The sequence below is a fragment of the Ylistrum balloti genome, unplaced genomic scaffold (genome assembly GCF_031769215.1).
Source record: "Ylistrum balloti isolate Yb309-2 unplaced genomic scaffold, AGI_CSIRO_Ybal_v1 Utg370402, whole genome shotgun sequence".
Lineage (NCBI taxonomy): Eukaryota > Metazoa > Mollusca > Bivalvia > Pectinida > Pectinidae > Ylistrum > Ylistrum balloti.
The window spans coordinates 1-17,783 of NW_026782275.1; the positions used below are offsets into that span (position 1 = coordinate 1).

The following is a 17,783-nucleotide window of genomic DNA, read 5'->3' on the forward strand; positions in this document are numbered from 1 at the left end:
ATTGGCCAGGATGATGATGATGATGATGATGATGATGATGATGATGATGATGATGATGATGTAATGATGATGATGATGATGACGATGATAGATGTAAGAATTGGCCATTATGATGATGATGTATGATGTAATGATGATGATGATGATGATGTAAGAATTGGCCATGATGATGATGATGATGATGATGATGATGATGATGATGATGATGACGATGATAGATGTAAGAATTGGCCAGGATGATGATGATGATGTATGATGTAATGATGATGATTGTGATGATGATAATGATGATGTAATAATGATGATGCGATGATGATGATGATGATGTATGATGTAATGATGATGATGGTGATGATGATGTAAGAATTGGTCATGATGATGTATAGTTGTCGACAAGCGGCCATCTCGAATTCGAATCAGTCCAAAAAAGGTACAATGCACAACTAGGGACAAAGAGGAACTTTCATATGAAATTTGAGAAAGATCCATCCAGTACTCTTCCAGAAATAGCAGTAACAAGAATTGTTTACGGACGGACGGACAAAAGGACCACGGATGCAGGGCGATTTGAATAACCCACCATCTGATGATGGTGGGCTAGAAAGTGAAAAGCACAACTTTATATCATAGGGATATAGCATGCCAAGTTTGAAAAATATTGTTTCAGTACTTTATTAGAAACACTTGACAAATCTACAAAACGATTTTTAATAAATAAATTAATTTAACAAAAAACTCAATAATGATGGAAAATTGTTTAAAAAAATTGAAATAAACAATAATCGATTACAATTATATAAGTTTTGCGATGTAGTTATATAACTAGCTGTGTTCAATACTGATAAAAAGTGAAAGCATTCTCTGTTGGGAGTAAGATTTTCTTTTTTGTGACTAAGTTACATAAATTACCTCATTTACTTAATTATTATATTAATTAAGAAAAAAATATTATGCAAAGTAATTTTTACTAAAATTTTGAATTCAATTTTGAAAAAAATTGAACTAGTTATTGCATCAGGTGAGATTAAACGATCAATCAACAATAAACTGACATAATAATATAATAATTTCTTTCTTGTCTCACAAAATTTATTGTCTAGTATTCAAAAGTCAGCTAATGAATCTGGATATAGATCTGACCACTCATTTCCTATAATTGTTTTAAAATTTAATGTATTTAGAAGGGGGAAAGGGCTTTGGAAATTTTATTCATCTCTTTTACATAATCAAGAATATCTTAATATGGTAAAACTACTTATTCTGGATGTAAAAGTACAATATTGCCTGCCAGTTTACAACATTAATAACATAAGTAATATTCCAGATGCAGATTTAACTTTTATGATTGATGATCAACATTTTCTGGAAACACTTCTGATGGAAATTAGGGGCAAAAGCATTTCTTATTCTTCTTATAAAAAGAAACAACAAAATAAGCACGAATTTAATTTGAAAAAAGTGATACAAAAAGTAGAGAAACATGAATATGTAGATTTAGAAGAATTAGATAGCAAGAAAAAGGAACTAGAAAGTTTGAGGCTTAAAAAACTAAATGGGAGTATTATAAGGTCTTGGGCCAGATGGCATTATAAGGTCTTGGGCCAGATGGCAAGAAGGAAGGGAAAAGCCAACTAGTTATTTTTCTGAGTTTAGAAAACAGGAATTTCACTTCCAAGATCATCCCTAAGATACAGAAACCAAATATTACTATTACCGATCAGGACGAAATATTAGAAATACGCTCTTTTTATGAAAAATTAAATGACGACAGTTATGATACCGAAGACATAGACTTGAATGATTTTACAAGCTCATTTGACGTTCCAAAATTAGATAATATTCAATCTGAAAGTTTAGAAGTGTTACTTACTTTGGGAGAAGCTGCAATTACAAATATGAAAAATAATAAAAGTCTGGGTTCCAATGGTTTTACTGTAGAATTTTTTAAAGTGTTTTTGGAAACAATTAGGTGTTTTTATTGTTCGGTCCATAAATTGTGGGTATGATAAAGGTTTACTATCTGTAACTCAGAGACAAGGATTTATTACATGCATTCACAAGGGAGATAAGCATAGACAATACTTAAAAACTTGGCGACCCATATTGTTAAATATTGTATATAAAATTGCTTCAGTATCTATAGCAGGTAGAATAAAAAATATTTTAGATACATTAATCAGTGATGATCAAACTGGATTTATTGCGGGTAGATATATTGGGGAAAATACTAGATTAGTTTACGATATCATGCAATTTATTGAAGAAAACAATATTCCAGGTTGTCAAAAAGTATGCTGTACTCGGTAAGTTAGCTATCCAGTACCATAGAGTGGTGGGGCTCAGTGTCCTATACAGTGATCAGGGTATAGTACACCTGTCCTGTGTAGGTTACCAGAGGTCCCTGGATAAAAATTGCTGAGTCAGAAAGCAAGAGTCGCTGAGGCGTAACCAAATCATGCAACACAGGTAAGTGCTACCTGTGTGTGCGGTCATTTCAACCCCGGACTTGAACCAGGAAGGTTCTCCAATGTTATAGGCTGGGTGCCACGGGGTTGGATGTATAAGCTGGGTGCTTTTATGTAATGTTTCTGAGAACCAGGACTGTGTGTCCGAGAGGCAGTGTGCCATATTTCTGAGAACCAGCACTTTGTGTCTGAGAGGCAGTGTGCCATGTTTCTGAGAACCAGGACTGTGTCCGAGAGGCTGTGTGCCATGTTTCTATGAACCAGGACTGTGTGTCCGAGAGGCTGTGTGCCATGTTTCTGAGAACCAGGACTGTGTGTTGGAGAGGCAGTGTGCCATATTTCTGAGAACCAAGACTGTGTGTCCAGGGTGTTCGGGATGAAGCTACCTAGGAGTTTATACTGAGGCCTTCCTCTGGAGTTTGTGACCAGAATCAGGACCTTGATGAAATTGTTATAACCAAAGGAACCCGATCATGACACTACCTTGACTGATGTGGTCTACAGATGCAGATGGTAAACATACACGTAGATATTTGTAACTGAAACTTAATAATTGAAAAAATTAATGAAAATAAAAAATTTCTCATTATATATATATTTTAATTTATTAGACAAATTATGTTAGACAATAATATTTTATTATATTTTTATAAAGGCACAGTTGATGCCATCAACATAACACTACAAGATGCAGATTTCCCTACTTATAGAAACCACTTGGTTGGTTTTTGTGCTGATGGAGCATCTGTTAATTTTGGGAAAGCCGGGGGAGTACAGAAGAAGTTAAGTGATGATGTTCCATGGCTAATTCCAATCTGGTGCCTTCCACACAGGTACATACAATTATTCTTATAACAATATTTAATAGACAAATTTATTTAAATGGTATTTATTGTCATAGTTTGAAGCGTCTTATAAATGTGATCTTTTTATGTTAAAGGCTTGAGTTGTCTAATGAATATGCTGAAGAATTGTGACGAGGCATCAGCTGTAATGGATATACTTCATCGTGTGTATAAAACATACCACTATAGCCCAAAGAGTAGGAGAGAATTGAAAGTTCTTGGAGAGGAGCTTGGTGTAACCATGAGAAATCCAACCAGAGTTAGGGGAACCCATTGGTCAGCACACATAGAAAGAGCTCTAAAGATACTCCTTAAGCCTGCAGAGGGTGATAATGTTTCCAATCCAGGTCAGTTTTCTGTCATACTTGGGCATATGGAACACCTAGATTCTACCTCCAAAAATGCAGACATCAAAGGCAGAGCAAAGAATGTGTTCAAGAAAATAAAAAACATTTCTTGCATATTGCCACTTTGTTCTTGATATTCTCAGTTACATTACAACTTTGAGTTTTACACTTCAAAGTAAAAAAACAATGTTGCCCATAGCTATAAATAGCCTTAAAACATGTATTCTGGGCATTGAAGCTTTACAAGGAAGACCTAAACAGGGTGGATATTTGTCAAAATATTTTGAAATGATTTCAACCCAAAATACTGCAGATGTTAAGTATCAGGGAATTGAAATGCAGGGAATGCAACATATTGATATGAATGATGTTTCCATGGATACTATGACACTTTACTTTAGGCAAGCGTTGCATTCTGCAATAGATGTGGTTGTCGGTGGCATGAAGAGTAGATATAATTCTCTACTTTTTGATAATGATGAACAAGGTCCTGCAAAGGCAGTAAACTTTTCTATTTTCAATCATTAAATGTGGCCTGATGATAATCTAGAGCTTGTCGACTTTGGTGAAAATAAGCTACTGTATTTAGTAGATTGGTTTAGACAAGTATTGGAGAGGTATTTCATAACTGAGTTAAGCATTCAACTAATTGTTTTTATTGTTTGCATGTTTGAATAGTTTTGTTATTATTTAACATTCCCATGCCCATCCCCTGGCCCACCTTCTGCATGTAGTTTAAATATTGTATGTGTTGATGACGAATGGCTATGATATATCAATGTAATATTCAACTTGAAAATGATAATGCATGATTGACTATTTTGTATAATTATGATATCACAACATATTCTAGCTTATTATTCAACTGTTCATTTCAGAAATGGGTGTAACTGTGAATCAATACCTGTAGAGTGGGGTATACTGAATACACTCGTTGCAAACGAGTTCATGGACAAATCCTTTACAGGGTTGTGGGAGACAATTCTTACCAAAGAGCCATATGAAGATGATTTTGAGGTAAAATCTCAGTCACACTAATTTTAATATTATGACTGAAAATATAAACACAAGATGTTAATTTTAATTTATATTCATTTCTTTTTATTTAGAACACCTTGTGAAAATACTCCTTGTCATACCAGTATCAAGTGCACAATGTGAACGAACGATTTCTACTGCCAATAGAATTAAATCTGATGTCAGGAGCTGCTTGGATCCAACAACTGTTGAGACTTTAATTCGTATTAGTGAAGAAGGACCTGAAATATCTCAGTTTAAACCAAATGCATACATTTCAAGATGGTTTGTAAGCCCCAGAAAAGTACATAAGAGGTGGCCCCTAGAATTTGAGTGCGAAAATGAGTAATAAAGCATTAGGATAAACATGTTGAAAATGACTTTTTGTATTTTTTATCAATAAAACAACAACTGATGTTACAAATAAATAAAGTAAAACTTGAGTTTCAATAAATGGCAACCAAACATTTGTTTGATGGCGACCAAAAATTTCAAATGGCGAGTAAAAACTTCAGTTGGTCCATTGGGTGACCTGTACTTCAGGTGTACTTGGAGCCCTGATATGTGTCATGAAGTAGTGTATGTATTCACATTTGATATAAACATATTTCATTAGGATCAATGTACAAAATAGGATCGGGCACAAGTTTTCAAATTAACATGAAGCCTTTGCCCTATAGAAATTTTGAAATTTTATATAATCAAGATAAATATTTGGATATATACCAAGAGAGAGAGGGGGGTAGGAGAAAGAGAGAAATATTTTATTTAGGTGAACATTAATAATCATGGATATTTATAGATGATCATTTGATTAAACAATGCCGATAGTATAAGCTTACAGTGGTCACTTTAGAAATCATCATTACTAATGTCCGTCACATTCAGTACCATGGCTTACTTTCTCCGTTCGCTCCATTGCCTTCTGAATTCACATTGAACCCCTCTACACTTATTACCATTTATTGAAAAAAAAAAACAATTTTATCTCGGAGTTTGTCTCCACTCGTCAAGAGTCAAGATTCATGTACAAAACGGGGGGCGGGGGGAGGGGGAGGGGGTAAAAAAAATTTTTTTTTTTCAAAAAAAAAAATATATGAAATTGATTTTTCAACTTTCTATTAACTCTTTTATGGCATTGAGTTATAAATCCTATGATATTTATCTCAGTATCTGACTTTTATCTGAATATCTGTATGAATCTGTCTGTAACCAAATACTCCAAAGTATAATTAACTTTAGTTCAACTTATTTTTTCAATAAAAAGGTAACATATCAGCATTAACAACAATAAACAGTCGGTACATGTACACGAGACTAAATACCTATAGTTTTACTTAGCATCTGATATAAAGCAGTAGAGCATTTACTTACAACTCTGACACGGTCAGTCTTTATCAGCCGAATGACAGTGCACACTCTCCCGCAAAAACGCTTTTTTATTACGATTTTCATTCGTCAATGTGATCATGTGACTAAATTTCATACGCTTACCAGTGTCGCGCATTCACACAGTTGTAAAATAATTACCAAATAAAGTGCGTCAATAATTCTGGTTTAAACCACCAAATTTGCTTTTATGGCTTAAACGAAACTTAAAATTAATAAATGAAATGTATGTTTACATGTATGTCACTTGTTCAAATTACGTATTTTGGTGGTTCAATTCTTCTATTTGAACAGTTTTGTGTATGCATATATAATGTGGTAGGATTAGCATACAGGGTGTCTAAGCTAACGTCACAACGCGCGGTGCACGTGATTTTCAAGTCTCTGAACACGAATCGCGCTTTGTGGCATTCATGATACACGTGTCACAGAAGAAAATATAGAGTTGAATACTGTTGTGTATAAATATACATATTTCAGAAAGTTTGATGTAGATAAAGGTTACTTTAAAACACCAGCGGTTCAGATCACTTAAACTCTTTGAAACTATGACATTTGGCATGGGACTTTCTTTCGATTAAAATTGAAATAGGTAACTTATTACCCAGAGTGATGTATTAATCTGCTACAATCCGTCGATCTCTTTTTAATTTGTTTGTACTGAGTGTACTTATAATATAATGGTTACTTCAAATAGGTGAATCATTAGTGTTGGCTCAAGATTTTATTCCTTCACTCAAGCAACTTCGTGCAACACGTAAACGTGTGTAACTAGAGGTCGTAAAAACAGAAGATGTACAGCATTAATAATGGAATATACAAGATACAATGGTACATTTGTGTAATACTAATTATATAGAACTTTATTCCATCTTCATGTCCCTACGGAAAGTTTTTGATTTGGGGTTCTAAATTTACATAAAGAGGTTCGATCATTTCTATAAAGTTAAATCAGGTGAGGTTCAAAATTGAACTGACAATGATATATTTAACAATATTAAATCAAAATAACAATGATATCGGGAACGCCCTATCATACGTCCCACATGATAGCTAACAGTATCAAAACAACACAATAGTATCATGGACGCCCTACCACACGTCACAGATGATATCTAACAATATCAAAATAACACATAATATCACGGACGCCCTATCATACGTCACAGATGATATCTTAACAATATCAAAATAACACATAATATCGGGGACAGCCTATCATACGTCACAGATGAGATATCACAATATCAAAATAATACCGTATAGCATGGACACCCATATCATATTTGTATCCCCCATCCTAAAGTATTCGGGAATATTTTTTGTCCGTCAGAAATGTATTCCCCCTATACTAGGAGGGGGATACATCCATGACGGTTATCAGAATAGTATCTAGAGAACAATTATTTGAAATATTAGGAAGGAGATACTTTTATGAAAGTCATTAGAATAGTATGTAGGAGGTATTTTATTCCGAAATATTATGGAGAGGGGCATATAATAATTCTATACTGTGTGTTCTTTTACTTTAAAATGTTCTGCATCTTTTTTGGAAGTCAAATTCAGTAGTACCCATACTTTGTGCCACACACGTACCTCCCTTTACACTTTATGTAAAAGGCCAAAGACCATGTAGTTCCCCTCTGATAAATGATAACAATTAAATATATATTGCAACTGGTCAGCGCGAATCCATCATCCTGGAAGCCTTGAATCCTTGACAGTTTACTGATAACAATTACAATGCATACAAGTCTTGGCTCAACATTGTTTCAGGAACCAGTCTTTGGCTCATTAGAATACAAAACAAGAAGAAACAAATCAGTCACTCTTATCATTTCATTTATTATGTCACATGTAGTAGAAAGCATCAGGCTTTATAAAATGTGTACAAAAACAAGAGGCCCATAAGGTCTGTAACGCTCTGGATCTGAAAGCCCACCAATGTCATACATGCCTATAGGTTTGATATTTTTAATATTTCCAAATTAAAGCTCTGTCACTTAAGCTCTTTGATGGGGCAAAACCAATGGGTAAATTATTATATCATTACTGTCTTTATCTCTTGATGTCCGTTATTGCTATATATTGTTAAATATAAACCTCGTTCCCCCTATATATTTTTCTGACAACCATCGTTATATGTATCCCTCATAGATAAATGATAAATCTTCAAATTAAATTTCACAGTTGGCATTCACATTGCTCATGAATGCAGATTAAAGGTAATTCATTGTTCATGTATATAATTTTCAATATTCGGTTTAATTTGTTGTAAGATAATACAACTTCTTTGTTAATTTACATGTCGGTGTGGCGAGGAAATGAAACTCGGGACAAAGTTCATAATTATTTTCGTTGTAATGCACCGACGCGAAATCCAACAGTCAACCAGAGACGTATATAACAATATATATAAATGTCTCCGAGTCAACCTACCCAGTTTCTATTTGACAACAGTAAATACGTACACCTGCTCGCGCCGACGCAACAGAACAATAGTTGTAGAGACCGAAAGCCAGAAGAGGCGTGACGTAAGCAGGTTTGGTAACGCATTAAGCATGCAATGCAAGTGCATTTTTAAAAATACGGCCATTCCTCGGCAGTATGCAATGGTCCGGGAGGTATAAGATTTACTTTAACGAGGCGAGGTGTTCCGAATAGTACTAGTTCTTGTGCACGTTCGTTTAGCGTAGCAGCACGATTTCACCGGCATGTAAGATATGCACAACGACCTCTTACCGTGAAACGGGTCTCTGTTATTACACACATGTAAAAATAAGATTTAAGAGTGCCACTGAATCCAAATAACCTTTGTTATTGTTTCTTTTTTACAGATATTATGCTGACAGTTTATTCCTTGTTTTCAAAAATGAAATTAGGCGCACCACTGCATCCGCTTAAATAAAAGTAAACTAGTCATATGACAGTGACTTCAGGTGAGTCAGTCTGTGTTACCTAAGTTAGCCTGGACCACCGATCACCGCCATGAACGTTGTCTGTAGTCTCCTGGCCGTCTGCCTTTTCGTCGTTTTGTGCGACAGCTGCTGTGTCCCTAAGCAGTGGGAAGCGCTGGAGGGAATTGTCACAGGGATTGACGAACATGGAAGGGATAATTTAGAAGAGGTAAAAAGCACGTTAGTAATTTGATTCGCGACCATGATGTAAATGATAGTTAGGCCTACATGATAGTTTTCATTGTTGTTTTAACTCGTTCGAATCAAAATCAGACCTCTCATTTACTGCCTTTTAGGTTCATTTATGTTCTTATGTATAATTCAGGGAGATCATGGGCATCAAACTCATTATCAGTGATTCTATGTAGGCCAATATATCATGCTGTATATACTTCTAGTACAGCACCTCGATTTGAAGAGCAGATCGCTCCAAATATTCACCCTTTGTGTTGTCTATTTCTAAATGTTTCCTTGTCATTATTTCCCTCTTAAATGACAGCAACAAGAATAACCCTGGCAAATACTTGCTGCATGTACTGTTCATCTAGAGGTATCTTTAGCTCAGCATTTAAAGATATGTAGCTAGAAGGCCAGAGGTCCATGGTTAGAATCATTGTTGAGACATTAAATAAATAATGACCTCTAATACTTGTGATCAAATATTGCTTACATTGTAATGTATACCAAATGCTTACATTTAAATGTATTGGCTGCTATGACAACATTTATAATTTTTAGCTCACCTGACCCGGTGGCATACAGTCACCAGTCAACAAGCATCTATGGTGGAAGGGGGAACATATTGGCATAAATGTTGGATGTCAGCCCCTTGGGCGGGAGAGGCAGGTCCAATAAACATACCTGCCAACTTTCCCAATTTTCACTCCCCATCCCCATCTCACGACCGCATGGATCAAAATGGGGTAATCGTCTGATTACAGAGATCCCGAAGTCATTTTACAGATAATTAAGTAGTTATTACCATGTGTATACTACCAATTCGGTCTAATAACAAATTCAACAAGAAACTGGTTTGTAAAAAGATACTTATGATGTCAAAATGTTCAAGCATTCCTCTATCAATACCAATATCCACATCAGTTCTTAATTAACAACTAAGTTGGCATTAGGAGTAAAAAATCAGATCAAACAAATATTTCACACATATATCATATACTATCACTGTAAAAGACATTAAAGATGAAGTCTACATCTATAGGATGATTTTTTTCTAGATGGCAGTTATGTATTTTACTGATGTGGGGTTTGTTTTACTTTAATTTCATGGTCTTTGGTTTCATTCAAACAGGGCACAGTTTTAGTAGCTTATGATGCTATCAGCCAAAGGTTTGCTGCTGATTACAAGGTTTACTATGGTGAGAAACATTATGGTGGGAAAATCATCTTGGACTTCGCCAGGGTATGTGATCTTTACTATTTGCATCCGACATTGCTGAAATATCATATGATCTAAAATTAATTCCTTTTGTAGTGCACAGTATTTTTGTAATTTTTAATGTTTTGTTCTCTGTATTTAAGAAAGTATTCAAAGAAAACTCAAAAAGATATATAGGAATGTTTAGGCATCTAACGAAACAGTCGACAGGAAAAGAAATTAAAAGAAATGGAATTGTGCATATTTAAAAAAGACTTGCTAAAAAAAAAAACCACTCCCAAAATGTCAAGAAGTAGGCCAAGTTTAACTGTATCCTGTTTAGGTCTCTAATTCATCAAAATGTGTTACTTGATCAAGAAGATTAATAATGAGTTCTATTTGGTATGAAAATATCAAAACAGGTATAACCAACATGTTTCTTGTACAATTCTTATGCCCATCATCTCATTCCATTGACCAAACACCAAAGCTTGTTCTGAGAAAACCTCAACCACTTCTGAATCATCGCAGCTTGTAATTCTCCATTTGTTCAGCATTTTGGATCTGATGTGTTGACTTTTTGTCCTAGATAGTCCCACACACGCTCAATTGGGTTCATGTCTGATGACATTGCAGGTCATGAGATCATCAGTTTCACTTCCTGTTAAAGATAGTCTTGCACTAGGCATGTTCTGTGTGGTTTGGCATTGTCATCCATTAGGATAGGGTAGTCTGCCAATGGATGGGCATTGATACATGGAAAAGCTAAAGGTTGATGAATGTAAATGAGGTAATTCTACTGTTTAAAGTTTCATCTAGGAATTCAAGCAAAAGTTACAGTTTAATGAAAAGCATCTCCAAACAATAACATCACCACCACAAAAAGCTGTTGTGCCCAGAATATGATACAGATGGCATGCATTATTTCTTGGTCTCCATACAAGACCTGTCAGACTTATTAAAATTTGGCTTTCATCGATCAGACCAATGGACTCTTTGCCAAAACCAAATATTTCATGTCTGATGATGCTCACTGCATTCTTGCTTGTTTGTGCATTTTATTGTTATGTGAGAGCGAAGTCACTGAAGAGAAAATTGATGTCCACTGCCCTCTAAACCTATTGATAGTGGTGAATGGAGCTCTCCTGGCCTGTCTACACACAAATCTATCTTCTCAGTCTGTGGTCCCTCAAGGTCTGTCAAACCTAGGTCGCTCATCACCATGCCGAGTTTGGTTCAGTTCTTGCATTAACGGAGAAATAACAGAATGGCTAAAATGCAGCTGCCTACCTGTTAACCATTACAGAAGCATTCCTTCTTTCTGCATTTGTCGTTGTCCATACGAAAGTTTTCAAGACTTTTTTTCAGTAATGCCTTCAGTTATCAAAATGAAATTTGGCATATGGCTTTTTGTTGCAAGGGTACAGTTTAAGTTTGATTCTCGGCTGTCTGTGACCCTTCTTGGCTGAGTTATGCCCCTTTGAACTTGGAAAATTTCTCAGGAATATTGCTTTGTGCAGTTTTCCCTTTATGCTTCAAGTTATAGAAATGAAATTTGGTATAACAACGTTATGGTTGATCTTTGCACATCCAGTTCAATTTCTGGGTGACCATGACACATTATGCAGGCGACACATACAGTTCCGAGGAACTCTTGTTACAAAAGGAAAAATCAATTTTGATTAAAATTGTCACACTGAAATTAGTCCCTTACTTAAAGCCAAGTGTTTTTATTGATTATATATGGAAATGCTCCACCTGGGCAACTATGTAACAGCTCTTTGTAAAACTTTTGAATATACCCTAGTTTGCCTGAATTTGTCATGTATGTGAAGCTCATAAATGTTTTCACTTAGCGGTTGTTTACTTCATTTGAAAGATTATGACAAATTATTATTCACATTTTCATTATCTTTTCAGGAAAGGCAGTACATCATTTCAAAGGGGAAATGTGAAATTGCAATATTGAAGGACCCCTTCAGGGAATCTTGTATTCCAGGTAATTACTGGCAAGAAATCGAGTTTCACGTAAAATTTTGTATCCCAGGTACTGATGTAATATCATGTTTCACATAACATCCTAAGTAGTTACATTTACTGATATTTGGATCATAACATACCGGGATAAAGGACTACAAAGATCACAGGGGTAGACAACAACAAAATATATAAAAATATCATCAGTGCCTTTAGTTGCAATCCATTCAGTCATAGATTTTGAAAAAATGTAAATGACCATCATTTTGAAAAAAAAACCAGGTGTCGAACAAAGATGCCCTTGCCATTTTTAGCAGGTCACAGTCGTGAAATGTGTTTGCATATACAATATAATGTGTCATTTAGAAACAGGTCAGAAATGCTGGCTCAGTAAGCCTCTTGTCTATTGACAAGTAAGCTTTATACATGTACACTGGTATGTTGTTTATGTATAGGTGAAATCAAACCATATGTGTACACTATCGGAGTTGGAGAAAACATTATGGAGTTGAAGAGTTATCAGGTGGACTATGCAGGAATAAAAGCGAGCATCAGTGTAACTGGCAACTGTGTCCCTGTAGGTGAGGTGTTGTCTGGACAGGTCAATGGAAGTAAGTATTATCATCAAAACGTAGAGAGTCGTTTTAATCCTTTAACACACATAGGTTACCACATTATTCATTCATCTCAAATATAGCAAATAGGTTCTTTACTAGAAGAAAGAAGTGGAAAGATTTAAAAGAGAAAATCCAAATTGGATAGAATAAATAAGAATTTGTTGTGTGCTAAGTTCCCTCTGGTATTAGCTTTTATAACTTTGATATCGTCTCCATGTTCTTGCATTCGTGACTTTAAAGTTTGTTTGAGTTTTGTGCCATAATGATTTTTCAGTATGTTTAAAGTGCACCTGTGTGTTTGCATACAGTTGTGTCAGCATTTGTCATACTGTGTACTTGGTTTTGTATGGATTTGTATGCGCCTCTGTGTTTGGGACCATGTGTGCAAGACTGAAACCATTTGTTTCCTTTGGGATAATACCCAAAATATTTTGATGTCATTTCAGTGAACTTCCTTGAAACTATTGGGTATACAAACTTGACAGTTGGAATCAGAGACGAGTCAGTGTTTGAACCCCCAGCCATCTGTATGGGTAGCCTTGCACAAAGAATGGTTTGTATCACTCTGATCTTTAGGGAAAATTGTTTTGAATAATATAATATAAACATATTGTTAGAACTGAAATATTAAGTTTGTTAGTCCATTTATCCAAAAAAATTTCTTGAAATACATGTGAATTGCTGAAACATTACTCTAGTTAAGTTTGGATTAGCAGAAACTGACATGTAGGTAAAGTGAACAGTTTGAATCTATACCCACTATGTACCATACTTGATGTCATCAGTGTTATAATTATGTCATTTTATTCTGATAGATTCTTGGAAAACTGAGGGACCCAATTGTTTCCCTGAGGAAACATGCCATTCTTGGAGCATAGATAGAAGAGCTGCGGTTATCTATGAAAATCCACCATCCAATCATCACTAGCATTTACTTTTCTTTTTTAAACCTAAACTGTCACTTTTAAAACATGACACCGTTTTGACAATTGTTGGAAATCTTTATCCGTTGGTTTGGTATTTGAATCAAACAGATAGACAATCAAGATTGCCATTAATGCCTTTATAGATCTGCTGTCACCAGACCATAGTTATATAGATGGGTTTTGAGGCACAAAGCTTGAAATAAAATTAACATGAAATTAAAATGTCTGTTGTGAAATATTTTGATTAAACACTGGAAATCATTGATGGCATTCGAAGCCAGTATGTAAAATCAGATAGATACTGTAGAAAGTTGCCATAGAATTACATCTAATGATCTTGTGGAAAAACAAGGTGTCCTGAATTGCTGGTTCAAAAATCTCAAAATCTAAATTATGTGATAAAAAGTGAAATTATAAAAGAACATTTAAACATGTTATGTCTGGTATTGAAATAATCACAAAACTAGGTTCACTTTGAATTACTCTTGATCTGAAACCATACTGCTGTATATTTTGCTTGTTTCTTGCATTGTTTTATTTTTTTGTGCGTGTTGAATATAGTGTATTTAGCCAGATCCAATACAAGTTTATTTAACCAGAAAACATTTTGTTAAAAGTTTACAATGTATTTCTACTTCATATTAAGATTTTTATTGTCTTTTAAGATTTTTTTTTCATTCCAGTTGGTGTGTTTTTATTGAACAAATCTGTTGTTATTTAGGAGGATTGAGTTAAAGCCAACCCTTTATTTTTTGGTCGCCTTTGACAAAGTCTCATGGTGATCTATTGCTATAACGTTTTGTTCCTCGTGGTGCATCTGTGATTTTTTTTTACATTTTCAAAGTCCTCTCTAAAAACCCTGAACCAATAAAATTCTTCAGAAACTTTGAACTTTCCCTGAACATAAAATAATGAATTATGTAGTCCCTACCCACCAGGGGCATAAAGGACAAGGCCAATAGGGGTAAATTTACTCAAACTTTAAAAAAAACTTTCATATATTATAGAATCAACTGCTCATCATCAATGAGAGGGTTTTTAGGTACTTTTCAAAAAACGGTGAATTTCATAACTTGCACTTCACCAAGATAGTGAATTTCATGCCTCCAGATTCTTTCATTTCTATCTGGGGAGGGGGTAAAATTTACCGTAGTTTATATGAAAACTGCATATGCCACCATCGAGTTGGTAGGTATTTTCTTTTTGTGACACTTGAAACCTACTTAAACTTATAGCTTGTCTCTTCAACATTTCTTAGCTCAGATGAGCATGAGGCTGCAAGGCCTCTTGGTGTTATCTTGATTCTGGCCAGGATGAAATACACAAAAAATGACCCTTATTGTGTTATATATTCATGTAATGAATCAGTTATTCTGAAGTCAGATTGAACATGTAGTTTAAATGTTGTGTACTATTGCATTTTACATAAGTCTTGTATCAAATGACTTTTTACATAAAATTTGAATACATGAATGATGTGTTTGTTGTTGTGTAGTTGTACTGATCTTCTGTGATATGCCTGGCCTAGCTATTGCTGAGAGGACCTGTATACTTGTACTGGTATAGATGAACTTTACACTACCCTTTGTCAAACGATTTAAGCAGTGGGATCTTGGTTAAGCTCAGATTGAGACCCCAAGTTCGAAGTGAAGTAATGACAAGTTTTTGGGAGTTGACAAGTGTAAAGACAAATGATAGTTCTGGCAAATAGCAGAGGACATGAAGTAACAAAGTAACAGGGCATGTATTGATAATATCATTTTTTTCAGGAATGCTTCAATAGTAGATTAACAAAAACAAGGTTTTGAGCAATGCTTCAGTAGTAGATGAACACAAACAATGTTTTCAGCAGTGCTTTAGTATTAGGATTATATTCAGTTCCATAACACTAATGTTAGGTCTTCAGGATGAGATTGAATGCTGGCACTTTTTCAATGTGAAATGTCTTTGTTCGTTAGCTTTTTAGGTCACCTGTATACCCTTCATCCGGCATTGTGCATCCATAAACAATTTTAACACTTTTGACTTCTTCTCAAAAACCCCTTATCCAATTTCAATGAAATTTTGCATAAACATTCCCTGGCCTGAGATGAACCAAAATTGTGAATTATACAGTCCCCAACCCCTTCAGAGGCGTGGTCAAAAGGTGTCAAATTGACTTAAAATCATCTTCTCAATAACAAGATATGATAGAATCAAATACTTGTAATGAATGGAAGCATTTTAAGGTGCTTTACCAAAATTGTGAATTTCATGGCCCCAGGGTCTCACATTTCCCCGTGGGGAGTGGGGTAAGGTTTACTATAGTTTATATAGGAAAACTAGATTTTTCAGCATAATTTGTTTAATTTTCATTGAAAATATATAAAACTTGGTTAAATTATAAGTGAAGGATGACGGCTTGATGGTATGCCCATTTTGATCCTGACTGACCCCCAGGGACTGATGGGCGGGGCCAAAAGGGGTCAAATTGACTTCACTTTCAAAAATCTTCTCAAGACCCACATATGGTAGAATCAAATACTCTTTGTGAATGGAAGCACCTTAAGATGCTTTACTTACCAGAATGAGCCTCACATTTCTTCTTGGGGAGGATTTTTTTTTAATCTATAAGAACTATCAATATAGGATGACAGTTTTGATGATATGCATGTATTGACACTGTCTATATTCAGTGTCACAATATTCAAGATTGCCTATCTCAGGTGACCGTGATGGCAGCTAGACCTCTTGTATATTCAAAACACTGTATGGAAGAGACCTGCCATACCGAAATAAAGGTGCATGCATATCTACCTTTTTATGACGATGTTAATTGTTATACACTGGTATGCATACAGATACGTAAAGGCAATAAAATGGTTGATCTATATATATACACTGTATTGCTATCATCAGTGACATCGGTTACTTAGACAAACATAGTTGCATCTGCAGTGTACTTATGCAAATAAAATTACATCCTTGTTAAAAGATAAAACATTAGATGAAATCTTCTGTGTAATGTAGACGCCATTTTGTTCAGGTTCTATCGGGATTATGATTTTAAATCATGTCCCGGTCAACTTATCCGGATTTATGTATAAACTAATAACAAAAACAACTAAATTCCGGAATGGGGTTATTTATTATTGTAAAATATGATGTCGTTAGATATCTCATTGATCAGTATATCATATACATTTCTCAGCAAGCATATTTTTTCTGTTTACCCTTTAAGCCAAGCCCATATCTGACACTGACATGTTGAAGGTATGTTACTACGGGTGACCGTTCACTAATGTATATTGCATCAAGTATATTGATTTATCAGCCATGAAAACGAAAAACTAGCATGTATTTTCAAGGTGTAGAGAAATTGTCATACAAGTCGAACTCTAAGTAAACCAACAATTCTGTTTGTTATCCTTCGTAAAAAATATCCCGGAACAAGAGGTATGTGCCTACATTGCCCCAGAGACGTATATATCACACATACGTCTCTGATTGCCCCTAGTTTAAAAGTTTGTACAAAATCAGTGAAGTAAATTGAAAGCTTACATCCATCCCCATGCCAGGGACGTATATATCATTATATTGTTGTTAACGAGATATACTATTATATATATTAATATATACGTCCCTGCCCATACTAATGAGGGCTTAATCCACCAACACAACGAAGTGCAAGTTACCTGAGATGTCCCAAGTAATAGAGAGGTAGCGAACAGTGTTCGTATACTAGAGAAGTGAATAAGTACAATCAGGGACGTATAATACAGTACTGTATTATACGTCCCTGGTACAATGTTCAATTACTTTGGAGGAACATTTTAAAATGCCTAAATTAAAAGGGGTCGAGAATATTTTTGATAAAAATTATACCATT

General features: G+C 34.9%; 1 protein-coding gene across 1 annotated transcript; it reads left to right on the forward strand.

Moving 5' to 3' along the window:
• Nucleotides 1–8,989: 8,989 nt before the first annotated feature.
• LOC132554435 (uncharacterized) lies at nucleotides 8,990–15,388 on the forward strand. Its single transcript, XM_060218755.1, has 6 exons — nucleotides 8,990–9,189; nucleotides 10,330–10,440; nucleotides 12,316–12,394; nucleotides 12,828–12,983; nucleotides 13,436–13,542; nucleotides 13,805–15,388. The coding sequence occupies exons 1-6, from the start codon at nucleotides 9,052–9,054 to the stop codon at nucleotides 13,865–13,867; spliced, it is 654 nt and encodes a 217-aa protein (XP_060074738.1). The 5' UTR covers nucleotides 8,990–9,051; the 3' UTR covers nucleotides 13,868–15,388.
• Nucleotides 15,389–17,783: the final 2,395 nt, after the last annotated feature.

Bases quoted from the DNA above. Each gene is read 5' to 3' on its own strand.
- LOC132554435 (XM_060218755.1), top strand. From the start codon at position 9,052: ATGAACGTTGTCTGTAGTCTCCTGGCCGTCTGCCTTTTCGTCGTTTTG. The intron at 9,190-10,329 runs GTAAAAAGCACG...TCATTCAAACAG, and splicing joins GAAGGGATAATTTAGAAGAG to GGCACAGTTTTAGTAGCTTA. The intron at 12,395-12,827 runs GTAATTACTGGC...GTTTATGTATAG, and splicing joins CAGGGAATCTTGTATTCCAG to GTGAAATCAAACCATATGTG.